Raw genomic sequence first — 15,217 nt, 5'->3', positions numbered from 1 at the left:
ACCTTTAATTCCTAAGTTACTAGGCATATTTCTGTAAGAATTTAGTTACCTATAAAAATCGCATGAAGCAAAAGATGCAAGTATCCTCCCCATTCCACCTTTACGCTGTGGTCAACTATCAAGTCAGTTAAAAGGATCACTGCTATGTTGCATCTATAAACAAACAAAAATAATTTTTTAGAACATAAAGTATGAACTTTATGGAGAGCTGCAAATAGTTCATTATGCTACTAACAAATACTCTTTAAGTCTATAAACATCCACAGAATTGCATTAAGGGAAACGATGAATGCTCACTATGAAGACAGAAAACATAGTCCTCCAAATTAAAAGGCTTAGAAATCTTAAATTGCTAAACTTGTCGAGAAAACTGCAGAAAATAAACCTACTGTCTTTATTTACTGTATTTAAATATATTGTCTTTAATCTCCGATCTTAAAATTATTTGTGCAACACAAATTAAAATGTAATGAATTGATATCAACTCTGTTACAAGAGTTACCTGTGAAGAGACATGCCCGGAGGAGAAGTTTCAGGCAAGTAATCCACCAACGGTGACCAGCAACCTCCAGAGGGTGGAAAAGGTAGAGGCTCCCCTTGGTTGTGCTCCATCACCTTCAACCGCCAGTTTGAATACAGAGGCATTGAATCACCTAATATGAAAGATAATTAAACCAAAAAATAAAATATATACATAAAATACGTTTCTGTATTATATAGTCTTCTAAAGTAATATTTTTAAATTCTTGAAAAGCTGAGATCTGGGAGGAAGAGAGGGGGAAGCAGCTGTAAACAGTAGTCGTTGGACACAGTTTAAAAATAAAAAAAGAGGTTATTTCTTTTAGCATAAGGATGATTACACAGAAGGAATGCAAGTAATGGTAAGATTTTGTTGAATAGGTTCATAAAAGCAATGGATGCACATAGAGAAGATGGGTGCTCCTAAGGAAAAAAATCCAAAGTGATCTAATATCATTTCCTACAATAAAACTCCTTCATTTGGGAAGATGTTCACAAGTCATTCCAGAGGACAAGGGAAGGAAAGTTTCTTATCTCCCTTGCACATTCTATTGTAATTAAATGTATGCTAGACTTCCAATAGCAGTACTAAGACTGAGGAATGTAAAAAACCCACATTTCTTAATAGGTTCATGCAAAAAACACTGATAACACCTGCTTCCTCACATTCCACAACCTTTAGCAGAAGTATTAACTTGTGAAAATTTTGTTTTCTATTCATAGAAATATTTTTAAATAAAAATATTACTTTTTTCCTCTTCATATGATCCTCCAGAGCTGCTGCTGTAGCGAGATTCCAGTCTGTGGTGCTGGCGGTTTAAGTTACTGTTCAACCCACTGTAGATGTCTAGATGTACATAACTGTGGGAACAAATAGAACAGCATTGGTAACTGACATTCTGTGACAAAAAGTTAATGTTTCTCAGTAAAACTATATTTCAACAGAACTGTTATGCAAAAATATTTCATCTTACAAGGACAATCAATATGATGCCAAAGAATCTCAGCGGTATAGACACACTTCCTGTAGCAATGTTAGGTAAGGGGAACCAAGGAGATCATCCACTATAAATTAAATTTCTGTTAAGTCATTTTCATTAACATTTAAATACATTTACCATTATGAATAAGTAAGTTCTTCTCGCTCGACCAAAATAATGAAATCCCTATTTGACCTGGCATAGACATATTCCTATACACACACAGTCCAAGATCCCATCTTGCTAATCTGATAAAGAAATCAGAGGAATGAGAGTGCTAAAAGCACAATTTCCAAGCCATATCTACATAAATTTCTAAAATTCTGTCCTCCTGGCAAGTCCAAGATATATATGGTACATCTTATAAAAAAGCATACACCCTGGGGACTTGTTAGACAGTCCTACAGCAAATGCCAAAACTCACAGAGACTTCCAAAACTGCCCTCATTACTCTACAAGTTTGTTCAGCTCCAGCCCCCATAGCAGCCAAATACTTGTCTGGGCCTTGCTAGGCTGAATTCTGAATGACACCTCAGATTCCACAGACTTCTGTGATTTATTTTCACACAGCCCCCTTGCAATCTAATTGAAGTATTGGCGTTGTGTCTATCAGCATATTTACTAATCTAACCATATTGACATAATTATCCTTGGGAAGAAAAAAAGTGTCCATCTGGGAAATTATATTGGAAAAATAATTACTAACGCTCTCTAACAAGTCATCACAAAATAAATGGGTTTGTGAATTTCACATAGTAGCTACTCCACAGCAACAGCATGTATACACTTTTTTTCCATGCACACTTTTTCTCATGCTAATTATAGAATCCCTACTCCCTTTTCACTTTATGGCTAGCTATCTCATATTTAACACAGAATGAGAGCATGCCCACAGTCGGTTACTGCTGAGCTCCAAGCCCACAGCCTAAGTCCACATCAGCTGTTTGCTTTCCACCACTCTCACACCATTACCACTGTCTGGCAAATTTCTCCAAATGACTGTTCTTAAGGAGCTCAAAAATCCAGGAAGGAGGCATCTGTTTTACAGCTGGCTCTAAGGGCTCTTGCCACAGATACCAGGCATCCAAATACCCTACCTGGGAGAATAAACTAGCTTTCAACACATGGGCACTGTTGATTTCCAGTGAGCTTGGAAATCAATTTGCGAATTGGCTACATTACTAAATATTTGCCCTTGATGTATCCATATCCATCTGCAGTATAATTTCTCTTATGTAAACATATGCAATCCAGCGTAACAGTAGCTAATTTAGGCATCAATAACAATATAGCTAAACAATACAAACCCTGACCTGGGTGAGTCCCTTAACTTATTCAGTTTCCGCTGCAGCTTTTTGAGTTCAAATTACAATCGAGGCTGCTATTGTTAATCCCCACAAGCATTCCAGTTCTGTTGCTTAGAACTCATAAACTTACATTCATATATTTCCTGCAATGTAGACACACATACCTGGAGCCATTGAAATGCAAGTGTTTATAGTACCTAGCAGGAATTCCTATAATTCAACTCCTCTTTGAGGAGATACTTACTTCTCTTCAATATTATCTTTTATATGTTTACTGTCAGAGTTGCCATCTGTGGGAGCTACCATTGTATTGCTACTAGAAGTGGTACCTGTGAATTATGGACAAATAAAAAGATTGGTCAACAAAAAAGAAAAGCACTACAAGATGACGATTATTTATTTATCTATGCCAAGAGCCCTAACCAGGTTTACACTACAGCAACTGGCACAAATACAAACTGAGCCATAGACATCACTTTCATATTCAAGAAAAAACTGTTGTTTAGACTGAAAGATTCAGAGCTGCTACCATTATTTCACTAACTGGAAAAAATCAAGAGAGTCTACTGCAGGAATCTCTGAATCTTCAATGTAAATTAAGTAGAAAGGCTTGTTTTTGAAGCCTATCTAGAGAGCTACTTCTTTCTTCCCTGTATGCTATACCTCATAGTAATACATAAAATGTAGTTGGACTTTGGTACGCAGTTAATTCAAAACACAAACAGATCAGGAGTTAAAACCTAACAGCCTGCAGTGAAGCTTGTATCAATTTATTTTTAACAGAAAATTACAAGTATCACAATGAATAGACAAACACAATTGGAAATAATTTTGCACCCTCCCCACAGATTTTGGTAGTCTCAATTATACTTAAGTGCAAGAGCTCCATAGGGTTTTTTTCATACTTTTTAAACGCTTTTGTGAACAAGTGCCAATGCATCCATCTTGTCATCCAGATAATCCCTATGTGATAGATCCAGGCTGCTTCACAACACTGACAGCTTTGCAGCACAAAACCGAAGTCCTTGCTTAGACATACGTCCATCCACGGCTTTTGCGGCTCACTTTGAAAGATGCTTCACCAAAACCAGACAGCTTTTCCCCTGATTTCGCAGCAAGGTCTTGGACTGAAGCATGAAGTAGACACTTTTGGTTTTTTAATGATTGATCTATTGTTAATTATTTCTAAATAAATTCTCCTAAGCAAGTTAGGAAGTTCACTTAAATCCTATTCAGTAAATCCCTACAGATGCAGCCTGTGTTTATAACAGATCCTAAAATGTAACAACTTACATAGATTTAAAATTATAGAAGTTTTCCCAGTTATTTGACTGCATTGAAACAAAAAGTGACATAGCGAGGGTAAACAGTGCAAGATCTGAACACAGACAAAGTCTAATATATATATTAATACCAACCTGTTCCTTGTGAACCTATCAGATGTTCTTTAACAAGAACTCTGGGTGCACCAAAAACTGCAGATCTTGTAAACCAAACTTTTAATCTTATTTTTAGAAAAATAATATTGTACTCCAATTGAGTATTTACAGATGAACTCCAGTATTATAACTGATCGATAACAGCATGTTTATCATCGGCAATAATATATGTTTAAATTAATAAACTCTCACCTGAAGTGACAGAGGGGATTTTGTAACTGGAAGTAATGCGGTAATATGGTGGATTATCCATATGGGTGACTCCTGAACTGACAGGATCTGTAAGCTGAAGTTCACTCACCAGCTCTTCCAATAGTTGCATTGTTTTATCTCTACCCAAATAAACAATAACTTTCTTCACCTGCCATAAAAAACAAGTATATGTATATGAAACAGTCTGTACATAAATAAAATTCTTATTGCAGTGACTTAAGAAAAAATAAAAGGGAAGAGATTTAAATACCGCAGCTTTTTAGAATCAATATCTACCTGCACTGCAAGTGAAGACACCTGAAACTTAGTCTAGTTCTAAAAGCAAACAAAATTGCTTTCACAGCTGTCAATAGCAGCAGGCATTGGAAACATGCCACAAGACTAAGAAAGTCAGTCTGAGTTCAATGACAGTTATTTAACAAGCAAAATATTTTTTTACAAAGGTTTTAGCAACATCTCAGATCAACATTGTAGCGAATGTATTCTGACATCGTTTCTTGATACTTCACAGTTGTGTTCTACACTATTTCTTTTCCTGCACGGATCATATTTTGCCTCATGCTATTCTACAGTGCTCTCACATATACTTTGACAAAAAGTAAAATTGGTTTTGAGGGGGCTTGGAGTGATTTTATTTAATAGTTGATCATGTGGGAATAATCTCACTGTCATGGTGTGACACATGGTGCGACAGGTGCTTTATTTTACTGTAGCATCTGTCTGCTTTTTAGGACTATCCTAAATTATAGCACAGGAAAAAAACATTTAATTACCAAAATGCTTGAGGCCTGTATATGCTCTGATAAGACCATATAGTATAATAATTAAGGATTCTCAACTACATCTTACTTCAGCAAAATACTCCTGGTCACTGCTCAGCAGCAGCAGATGACTGCTAGTCCGTGATTTCTCTAGGCATCAGTAAGTTCATATTTTTTTCTTCTGACATTTTCTTGAGTCATTACTGCTCAATGATTAATTTCCATCCTTTGAGAGAACTCAAAGATGAACAGTAAGCAGGTGATCTGGGGTGCTTAACTTGTGGAATTACTTTGTCACCTTGTTCAAACTGAACAGGCAAAGAATTTGGGCTAGAATATTACACTAGATTTCCTGATTTGCAATGAAAACGATTGCCAATCAATGAAGAACTTTCCTTTTTATGACAAAGGAACCAAAAAATGCTAAGACAGACATAGACGTCTCAATAAGTCTTTTCCATTTTTTATTATTTACTCACTAAGTAAGATCTATGGTCCACCTAGTCCACCTACCCAGCTTGACAACTTATAACTGATAAGAGGGCTAGCGGACTGTTTCAGACTTACCACCCTAATTGCAACAGTCAGTAAGTTGTCTTAATGAAGCCTCAGCTATTATATCTTTAAGGTGTGACATCCTTTCTGGTTTATTTCCTTTCTCAAGCCCACTCCATGAATGCTGGGTTTAACTAAAACTGATACTGAAATTTTGGCACAGATGTCCAAAGTAACTCAAAACACAAGAACTCAGTTTGGTTTGTTGATATTATTTTGTGGTCATAAAATACGTGGTGACATTATTATGTGACTGGAGATTTTGATACTAGAAATACTACCTTACATTTTTTGTTCAGTCACCTTTGCTGCTAGACGCACAATTCATTTTAAAAATATCAGTAGTACTAAGGAGAGACATATCACATACTCACATAAGGCAAAAGGCTGGGTTCACTGTTCACTCCACAGATACTGATCAAGAAGTGCAAAATTATTTTCAGATTCTTTGGCCAGCTGTCTGCCAAAGTAGTCCAGACATTTTCTATCTCTGACCAAGCCACTTCATCACCATACTAGAAAACAAAAGAAACATCTCTTCTGAAAACTCCAGTAGAAAACATTGTATTTGAAAGTGATCTGTACTGACCAAGGGGGACAGGCTCTAGAAAAAGGAGACATAAATCCTGTAAGAAGTTATTGCTCTTTTATCATTCCAGAATGAAGCTTTCACATATATTCATTTTTATAAACACATTCTGGAAATCACTGTTTTCTTTTATACGTATAAATACCCCAAAACCATGTCTAAACATATTTGCACATATTATATATTTTATTTTATATAATATATACTTCTACACATTATATAAGTATACAAACATTTATATGTGAACTCCTGTCTATTTTTTACTTATTTATTTACATATAAACTAAAAAAGCTATCTACATTTAGCAGAGACCCATTCTCCCAGTTGCTGACAATCTTGAATAGAATTCCATGGGCCACAGGCTGCCAAGAGGTTTTAATTTGTAGCTTAAAACATGATCTCTCGTCATTAAGATTGAAACACATGAAGAAGTGGCAGGAGCACTACACATGACCAAAACCTTCTCTCTGTTGAAAGCAGCCGTCACAGGAAGGAGAAAGGTCTATCAGCCTCAGGCAACTAGAGATCAGTTCTGAAACTCTACTTTGAGATCACAGGTACACAGGCAACTTGGTGTTATCTATCCAACTAGACATCTATATTGCAAAACAACAGTTGTATACTGTTACTATATGTAACAGTTACTGTAACATTTATATTATACACTATGTATTTCTCATAATACCTCAAAACTATACGGTATAGTTTGAGTATACATAAGCAACTCAACAAATATGAACATTAACTCTTGAAAGTTTGGCAGCATAGTATCTCTGAACAGCATTTTCTTGCACCCTAAACAGCACAATCCACTGGAACAAGACGGAGCACTTCAGTGCTTAGTTTTACCTTTGCAGTCATATACATCAGATTGTTCAGAACCATAGCTGTAGCCTGTGGTGATCCCCAGCCTTCTCCTCGTAGCCATCGTCTGCTGTTCACCATTACTTCTCTGTCTTTCAAAGAATCTTCTTCATCTGCATCTTGCCGACGAATGGTTGGCAAGGGTTTCAAGTCTACCAACTCAATATTGTTCATCCACGGCAGCAGATAATGCAGCATCACCTGTCTCCCCGCTGGGTGAGCCGTTTGGATTCTCTGACTTACTTCTGTCATTCAAAAATTAGGTAAATACATGAATTGCAAATCATTAATGAGAATTATTTTGGTAATAACAATAACCATGAGCCCAGTAGACCATATTGATATAAAGCAATACTGATACAAACATTATTTTTTTTGTTTAGCTGACTAGCGCTATTTCATAATGATAAAGTCTGCAGTCTTCAGTAGAGCTAACTGAAGACACTGCTGACAAACAGTATGCTGAAGAAACCATATTAGTATATGCATGTATATATATATTCCTGTAATTCTGGGAGGGAACTGAAAACCCAGAGCATGTAAAAAAAGTATCAAATTGGGCAAAAAAACACTTAAACTTTTTTCTTCCTCATATTAGCCTTAGTAGTTTTTTTTCATTGATGTGAGAAGTTATTATTCTGCAATTGTTTAAAAAAGCTATGGAATAATATTTTTAAGCAATCTACAGCAAATGAGAAAGTACTAGAAAGAACAATAGAAGAATAATTTTTAAAGAGAGTTGAAAAAGTGATTTTTCACGGCTATTAGAAAGGCAGTAAAAGTATCTTTGATTCATGTTGTTTCCTCTTGAATATATTTCAAAGGTAAGTAAACAAAAATTCTCAGTAAATTCCATTTTCTCCATTCATTATGATGGTGTTATCTTGTTCTCCTGATTTTAGTGAATTACAAATAAATTAATTATTGAAATATATGAATAACACATTTGGTGCTTTTGACCCAATGAAGATTTTTGTTTTGTTTTAAAACCATACCTGAGAAGATAGCAAGTGTTAGTTCAGGATAAGTCCTTGCTAATTCTTCTGACAGTTGATAATATGACACAGAATACAGATGTGGTAAAGGAGAAGGCTGACCCAAAACCCCATCCATCCGCTGAACTTCCAGTTTGTGAGCGTAACGGAACATCTTTGGCTCCAAGATCTACAATAGTAATGTTCAGAATTTGAAGCTAAGTATGGAGCTACAATGAAAATCTTTATATAAAATCATCTTTTAAATTCATGTATCTACTCTCATGTAATGTTTCACATCTATGCAGATCCCTATATATCTACAGTATTCACCAATGCTGGTAATTCTGTAGAAGACTAGCTAAGACTTACTCCACTTGATGAGTTTCCAGCAATAAATTTCGGAAATCTGTTTTCACAAAATACTGCATTAAATATAAATTTTTCTATAACGAAATGTGAAATACTATTGAACACTTGTATTTCCAAACAGTATCAATATCTGGTCATCTAGGACACATGGATAGTAGGAACATAATCTTTGATGTGGCAAGATGCAGCAGGAGGCTAAAGCGGTTTGATACTTCAGAAGTCAGTTTTGGCTCATCTTAAGCAGAGATGTTCACTCGAGAAGAAAGAAAGGGTTGAAAGGGAGGGTGTCGTGAGTGCTGACATATCAACAGGACTGTGACTTCAGTGGGGACTTAATTGTTGAATTTAGCTGAAAACAAAAAACTTTGAAATAAACTGGAAGGCTCATGGTCCGAGCCACAAGCAGCACATATTTTTAAACACGAATGCTGTCTGTAAGATTAAGCTTACCCCTAAATGAACTTGGAAAGGAATATACACAAGTAAATTAAATGGCTAACAAGATTTTCACTATCATCTCTCCACACAGATAGACGAAAAAATGTATGGTATTAATGCAAAAATCAGAAAACTGACTTCTACGCCAGCAGAGTAAAGGGACAGGAAGCAACAGACTTCTCTCTGAGGTGCTGTTGGACAAACAGAGCTACAGACCACTCCGTTTCACGGCCAAACCAGAAGCGTCTTGATTTAAGTTTTGTATCTTGAAACAGCAGATACTATGAAAATAGAAGTCTTGAGTGCTTAGTTCATGAAAACAGACAGACTTCCACTGAAGTCTATCTGTGCCAGGTAAGGCTCTGGTCTAACTATGTACCAAAATAGAGGAGAAAAAAAATATAGATCATATTCCATTACCGAAGGGACAACCAAATACCAACAGATTGTATTTTTTTTAATGCACAGGGACAACTCTTTATTTCAAAATAAAAAAAAAATTAATCAAAATTAGCATACAAACCTGTAATAGTTGCATAGCAACTTCATAGATAGCCCGAGTAGAATCAGCTGCTTTAAACAGTATCAGATTCAGGAGGGTCACTGTATCACACTGGTAATCCCTATGGAAAAATTGCAAGTATGAAATAAGTAAAATTACATTTGTCTAAAATTTGAATTTATTAAAGTTTAATTTACAGGCATTATGGTATGGGATAACATAACACTTTGAAATATTTCCTTAGTAACACATACACACAAACAGGGGTGATCTTTTCTCTTTGAAGGAGGAAAAACCATCAAAGCACACTTTGAAAATCAAAGTTTAAAGTTTCGAAAAATGTTGTAGTACCTGTTTTGGAACACGCTGGCTATTGCTTTAAAACAGCCAGCTGCTACCCGCTTGGAACCTGTGTAACACCGGTCTACGGCCCAGTACATGAGGTTACTCTGGTCAGGGTTGAGTTCCAAGAGCAGCATGACTGCCTCACAGCCTAGCTGGTGAACCTGTATTCCAGAAAAGAGCCCATATATATTTATAAATATAGAAAAAAAGTCCAACTTGCAAAAATGGCATAAAACAGGTTACGTAGATATTTAGTTGAAAAAACCCAAACAAACCAAAACCAAACAAACAAAAACAAGAAAAAACCACAAACAACCAAACCAACAAACAAACGAAAAAACCACCACAAAACCATAAAAACTGCAATACACAAAATTTGTTCCATCTAAGACTGATGAGGCCACAGCTTAAAATAACGAGCAATTCTATCAAACTGTTTAATGTTCAACTTGCACACACAGTCATGAATTATTGAAGCAAATAACTAGGATAGCTCTTCTGACATTTTTGTCCAAAGTTCCAAGGCTACCCTGGAGTACTTACTATTTTCACTTGTCTTACTAAAAGCTGAACACTGACCTGAAAGCATCAGATACATAAAAGCACTTAAACATATGCAGGAATTCCAACGGGACACAAGAGACATATCTACACAGAGACCCGTGTATTCTCTTGAAGCAAAGTAGCCCACTGGAGCTGTATTTTTATGTAGTCATAGCATTAGTGCAATGGAAGTCCCACCTTTTAAATCTACATCTTGCCTTATTGTTTAGATGGTCTTAAGACTGGTCTTCCTAACTCCACAGGACCCCAATGGACTCCACAGTCTCACAAGAGTTCATGTTCAAGATCTCATCTCCTTTAAATTTCTGAAAGATCTCCTGATTACTACAACTAAACCTAACTGATTAGTTTATAAACAATAGACAAAGTTTCACTTCTTGCCCTTTCCTCTTCCATTCTGTTTTGTCTGTTCTTAGACTGCGATTAGGGACTGCCTTCCTCAACAGGGTGAGTACATCTATTAAGGACAGTGCAAAAAAATGCACTACTGAAACAGCTTTGAGCTTAAGCCACTCTAAAGCATTTAGGGCAATCTGACCGCAAAACTCATTAAAACATATGTTGAAGGCACTGATAGTCACAAACCCATGTTGACATTGCCTGTATTACCTTTTTATCTTGTGAATCCAAAATATTATCCAGCCATTTGTATAAATAGCCATCAGATGAGAGCCCGACATTATCTGCAACAGGGCCACAACACAGTACAGCAGACATAGCCTTTAGAAAGTAATTGAAAAACACTCCATTTTAATAACTTAGACACAGAAAGCACTTTAACCAAGTCCATTAAAATATCAGAAAACTAACTTCTATCCAGTCAAGGGAGGAAGACCAAGGCTAATAAAAAACTGTTTAACATATTATTCAAGAAATTATTAAAGCACATTTTTCTCAACTACTAAATACAAGGAACTTTCAATACAGAAATGCTGACATATGTAAGTGTTAATACTTCACTTTGACTGTTAATGTACTTTTATATGGAAGCCTTTCTCCTTAGGCAACTGAGGACTGAAGTCATAGGAAGTGAAGATTTAGTAGTCATTTTAAGAAATTCCTACAGCGAGTGCGATAGTTTACAGTAAGGAAAAAGCCGAACTATCATAAATTTACATGTAGGCAGAAGAGAAAAATAACTAAGTCATGAATGGCAACAAGAATGTGAAAACCACATCCAAAAAGCCCTCATGTTAAATTTGCATTAGAAAAGTCAACATAACAATCTATTTCCAAAATTCAAAAAGTGCTAAAATACCTTTAATGCACAGTATTGGTGCCTGTTAATTCGCATGTTCCTATCACTGTATCTGTCCAGGGGAGTAAACATGATACTAAAAGGACCTGCCCAATGACTGAACAACATGAACAGACTGTGGCGTAGACTCTGCTGTGGAAAGACACTTCTTCTCTGGTGTACTGTAAGAAAAGCACAGTCAGATGCACTCCTTGTGTCATTCTTTGAAATTAAGTACATAAAACAGAAACAGATCCAAACAATGAATACAAAAGGAAAAATTAGTGTAGAGAGACAGTATTTCAACATCGTAATAGCTGGATATAGGTTTACTATTGTCCTTTTAAATGCCACTAGTGTACAAGAACAAGCTATTTATTAGTCTACAAAATTTAAATGCAATGCCAGCCAACAAGGCTTTTGCTAAATAAGAAAATTACTTGTATGCTTCCAAACAGTACTAAAAATTGCCCTTAAAAACTCATGCTGCTAAAGTTATATACAAAATTGATGGCATAAATTACTTTTATGGAAGTATTTTGAAACTTCAGAGAAAAAGTGGATTTTTGTTTAGTTTTTCTTGTTGATTTGTTTGTTTTAAATGTAGTGCATATTAAAGACGGTAATCAGACGTTTTTACAGCATTTTTACATACCTGGAACATTCTGAATGATATTTGCCACTAAGGCACTAAAATGGCATCGGATATCTTTCAACGTATCAGAATCCTTTTCATTTTCTGCTTCTAGGAGTTGTCTCGTTAGATCGACATACTCAAGTAAAGTGTTGTTGAGGGAATGTGTTTCATTATCAAGGCCACCACTTGCACTTAAAAATAAAATTAAAAAAAAAATCAAATAGTATGATACATAACAATGATTTTTGAAAACAATTCTTTATTTCTTTCTCTTTAAAAAACCCCTACAACCTCATCACTGCAAATATTTAATTCAAAGTAATTTCTTCACCTAGCTTCTATTTCAGTGTTAAATAAAAAGCTCCAGTGAAAGCAAATAATCAAGCCTCACTATCGGAAGTCACTTAGCCTTCCCACAGACTTAGTTCTTACACTGAGGACAAGTATTAAAAATAATAATAAAAAACCTCAAACAACCAACACAGCTGACTAGACCTCAGTACTAAACCAAATCAGAGATTAAAGACTGCATGTGATTCAAACCTGCCCTCCTTTGAAAAACAATGGTTAGAAGGGTGATTCCTTTCCTCTCAGCTCCCTCCACCATCCTTCCACGTGTGTACTGAAGACAACAGAAATGCATGCCTTGCGCATCACCGGCAGGATGGGGAGGTTTATGGTAGCCCATAACTGCCTGCTGGCTTCCACCACAGAGTCAGACTGGCCTCGAGAGAAATGCTGACAGGGTGCAGACTGCGGTTAGGAGGTATTTTACACACACCAATTAAACACCAGTGAGTACCTTAGAAGAAGGGACAGTACAATTTTAATGGCTGCACTCTGAAAAATCAGCAGGAAGAAAGCAAGAAAGGCATTTTAGCAGTGCTTCTGAAGCAACATTCTGAAACATATTGTTTACTTGCTAAATATTGAGAATTTCACACTGATTATCTTGCTAACACTGACAAATAAATGCTTAAGTAACATTGTCTGACTGCCTAACCATCTCCTAACCTACTTGCCCTTACACAATTCCACCTGGATAGAAAAAAATTTGTTAAGAGACTTCTAAAACACATGCTAGAATTTTAAGTCTTCTTTCAAAGTGTCCCAACACGAGTAGGGTGAACTGATTAAAAAACGAACCCAGTAACATTCTGCCTCCCTCAGAAAGGAAAAGGTCCAATATTAATGAGCAGTAGCCTTCTCTGCACAGGACACGCCGACTAGCATCAAGACTCTACATGAGGAAGAATTACAGACTGATCATAGAATGGTTGTAACTTGTGTTTTCTGATTTGTGTAACTGCTTTGATATTTGAGCACACACACAAACAAGAAGAAACTTGACACACTGCCTGTTCAAAGAAGTATCTCAGGGAATATCAGCATTTTAAATAAAACACAGACCACTGTGACAAAAAGTGTGGGGGTAGGGAAGGATTAGAACCCAGCAAAATTCTGAGTTTTAGAAAACCATGTCTATTTATTTAGTGGTACACTAAAAGTCACTGAAGAATTTTGTATGCCTTTTTATCATAAGAATACTAGCGACTTAACTTAGATGCATAAACAACATATTCTCATCACCACTGCCCCTACCTGTGACTAATGACACCAGCATCTGCCAACAGTTCAAATATTCGTACTAGTTGTACTCGTAAAATATCTCGACGCCTGCGCCGTTTCATGTTCTGTTCAACAGAGGAAACACAAAATTAAATGAAGCAGAGGAAAAACTAAGTATAAAACCAGCGTGGTATACAAAAGCGTTATTATATCTGTACTACAACTGGCACCAATTATCAGCGGTGCCAACCTTTTAAGACAAGTTACCAAAATTGCTAGCAGTTTTAGTAAAACAGACAATGAACAAACTTTTTCCCTGTCATAACTCCAAGGTATACTAGGTTTGCTATTACATGTATTCTCAAAATCATGTTTTTTTATCAGTCTCCTATTGCAAAGTGAAACATATAAAATGATGAACTGAAGTACAAATGCCAATCTTTCTACATATTTGCACGCAAGACATAGCCCAGTAATGTTTTCAAAGTGATGTTCCTTCCAATCATCTGTACTTAATTACAAATTTATTACTAATAAGAATATGACAGTTACCACAAAAAAAAAAATGAGCAATCATCTCTGAGTTTGTGTTTGCAGAGATTATTATTTATTTGAATACCTACTGAGGCTTCTAAACCCTGCTATAAAACAGGCTCTCCATCAGCAAATTTTTAATCATAGCAGTCAGTCAGGTAAGCTTACAGCCTTTTTCATTTAAAAAAAGTAAAGCTGCTGGACAGCAGAACTCAATTCTGCATCTCAGGTACTACTAATTGTGGGCACATCAATGATGATACAATGACGTAACAACTGTGTAAAACTGTACTTAGGTAAAAAGAATTAAAACCATGTGGAAAAGGTTACAGAAATGTTTTCATCACTTGAAACAAAAGCTCTTTGATACAGGAATAATACAGAGCTCAAAACAAAGTTCTTCTAACGTAAACACCTCACAATCATTTAAAAAAGTAACATCTCACCCTTTTATCTGGTATACTGCCAGTTTTTAGGTGCAGAAATTAAAGAACATAACATTTCTTCACTACCATTTGTGAGAAGATAGTTAAAACTGTGTACTGAATATAGTAGAAAATATCTAATTACCTCCGGCCTTCTTTCAAGTGCTTCCTTAATTATAGGATGTAATTCTTCTATTAGTTCCCTGAATTAAAATAAAAGAATTAAAAGGATAAAAACAACCATTAAATTAACACCTTAACTGAAAGATGTTTCACAGCAACTGGTGTTACAATATAACTTAAAACACCCTCAGGTTTTCCTTCTTTACCTGTGAGTTTCTGAAATAAATCAGCACTTAAGGGAGATGTTTCCTAGAAAGATATTTTCCTAA

The 15,217-nt window shown here is 35.8% G+C and overlaps 1 protein-coding gene across 8 annotated transcripts in view; it reads right to left on the bottom strand.

The window, feature by feature from the left end:
* The window catches only part of FRYL (FRY like transcription coactivator), a 163,875-nt gene that overhangs the window by 42,382 nt on the left and 106,276 nt on the right, over nucleotides 1-15,217 (bottom strand). For all 8 annotated transcript variants that reach the window (XM_065633171.1, XM_065633172.1, XM_065633166.1 and 5 more), the window contains 15 exons: nucleotides 14,971-15,028; nucleotides 13,900-13,991; nucleotides 12,316-12,488; nucleotides 11,682-11,842; nucleotides 11,033-11,143; nucleotides 9,866-10,020; nucleotides 9,536-9,635; nucleotides 8,224-8,392; nucleotides 7,214-7,473; nucleotides 6,149-6,289; nucleotides 4,438-4,606; nucleotides 3,051-3,135; nucleotides 1,268-1,380; nucleotides 503-653; nucleotides 50-153 (listed from right to left, as the gene is read on the bottom strand). In XM_065633171.1, coding sequence (XP_065489243.1) covers nucleotides 50-153; nucleotides 503-653; nucleotides 1,268-1,380; nucleotides 3,051-3,135; nucleotides 4,438-4,606; nucleotides 6,149-6,289; nucleotides 7,214-7,473; nucleotides 8,224-8,392; nucleotides 9,536-9,635; nucleotides 9,866-10,020; nucleotides 11,033-11,143; nucleotides 11,682-11,842; nucleotides 12,316-12,488; nucleotides 13,900-13,991; nucleotides 14,971-15,028 — 2,042 coding nt within the window. The remainder of the gene's footprint in view (nucleotides 1-49; nucleotides 154-502; nucleotides 654-1,267; nucleotides 1,381-3,050; nucleotides 3,136-4,437; nucleotides 4,607-6,148; nucleotides 6,290-7,213; nucleotides 7,474-8,223; nucleotides 8,393-9,535; nucleotides 9,636-9,865; nucleotides 10,021-11,032; nucleotides 11,144-11,681; nucleotides 11,843-12,315; nucleotides 12,489-13,899; nucleotides 13,992-14,970; nucleotides 15,029-15,217) is intronic.

Source organism: Caloenas nicobarica, chromosome 4, assembly GCF_036013445.1.
Source record: "Caloenas nicobarica isolate bCalNic1 chromosome 4, bCalNic1.hap1, whole genome shotgun sequence".
NCBI classification, from domain to species: Eukaryota; Metazoa; Chordata; class Aves; order Columbiformes; family Columbidae; genus Caloenas; species Caloenas nicobarica.
Note: the sequence above shows the minus strand (reverse complement) of the source record. Positions and strands in the feature narration are given on the sequence as shown.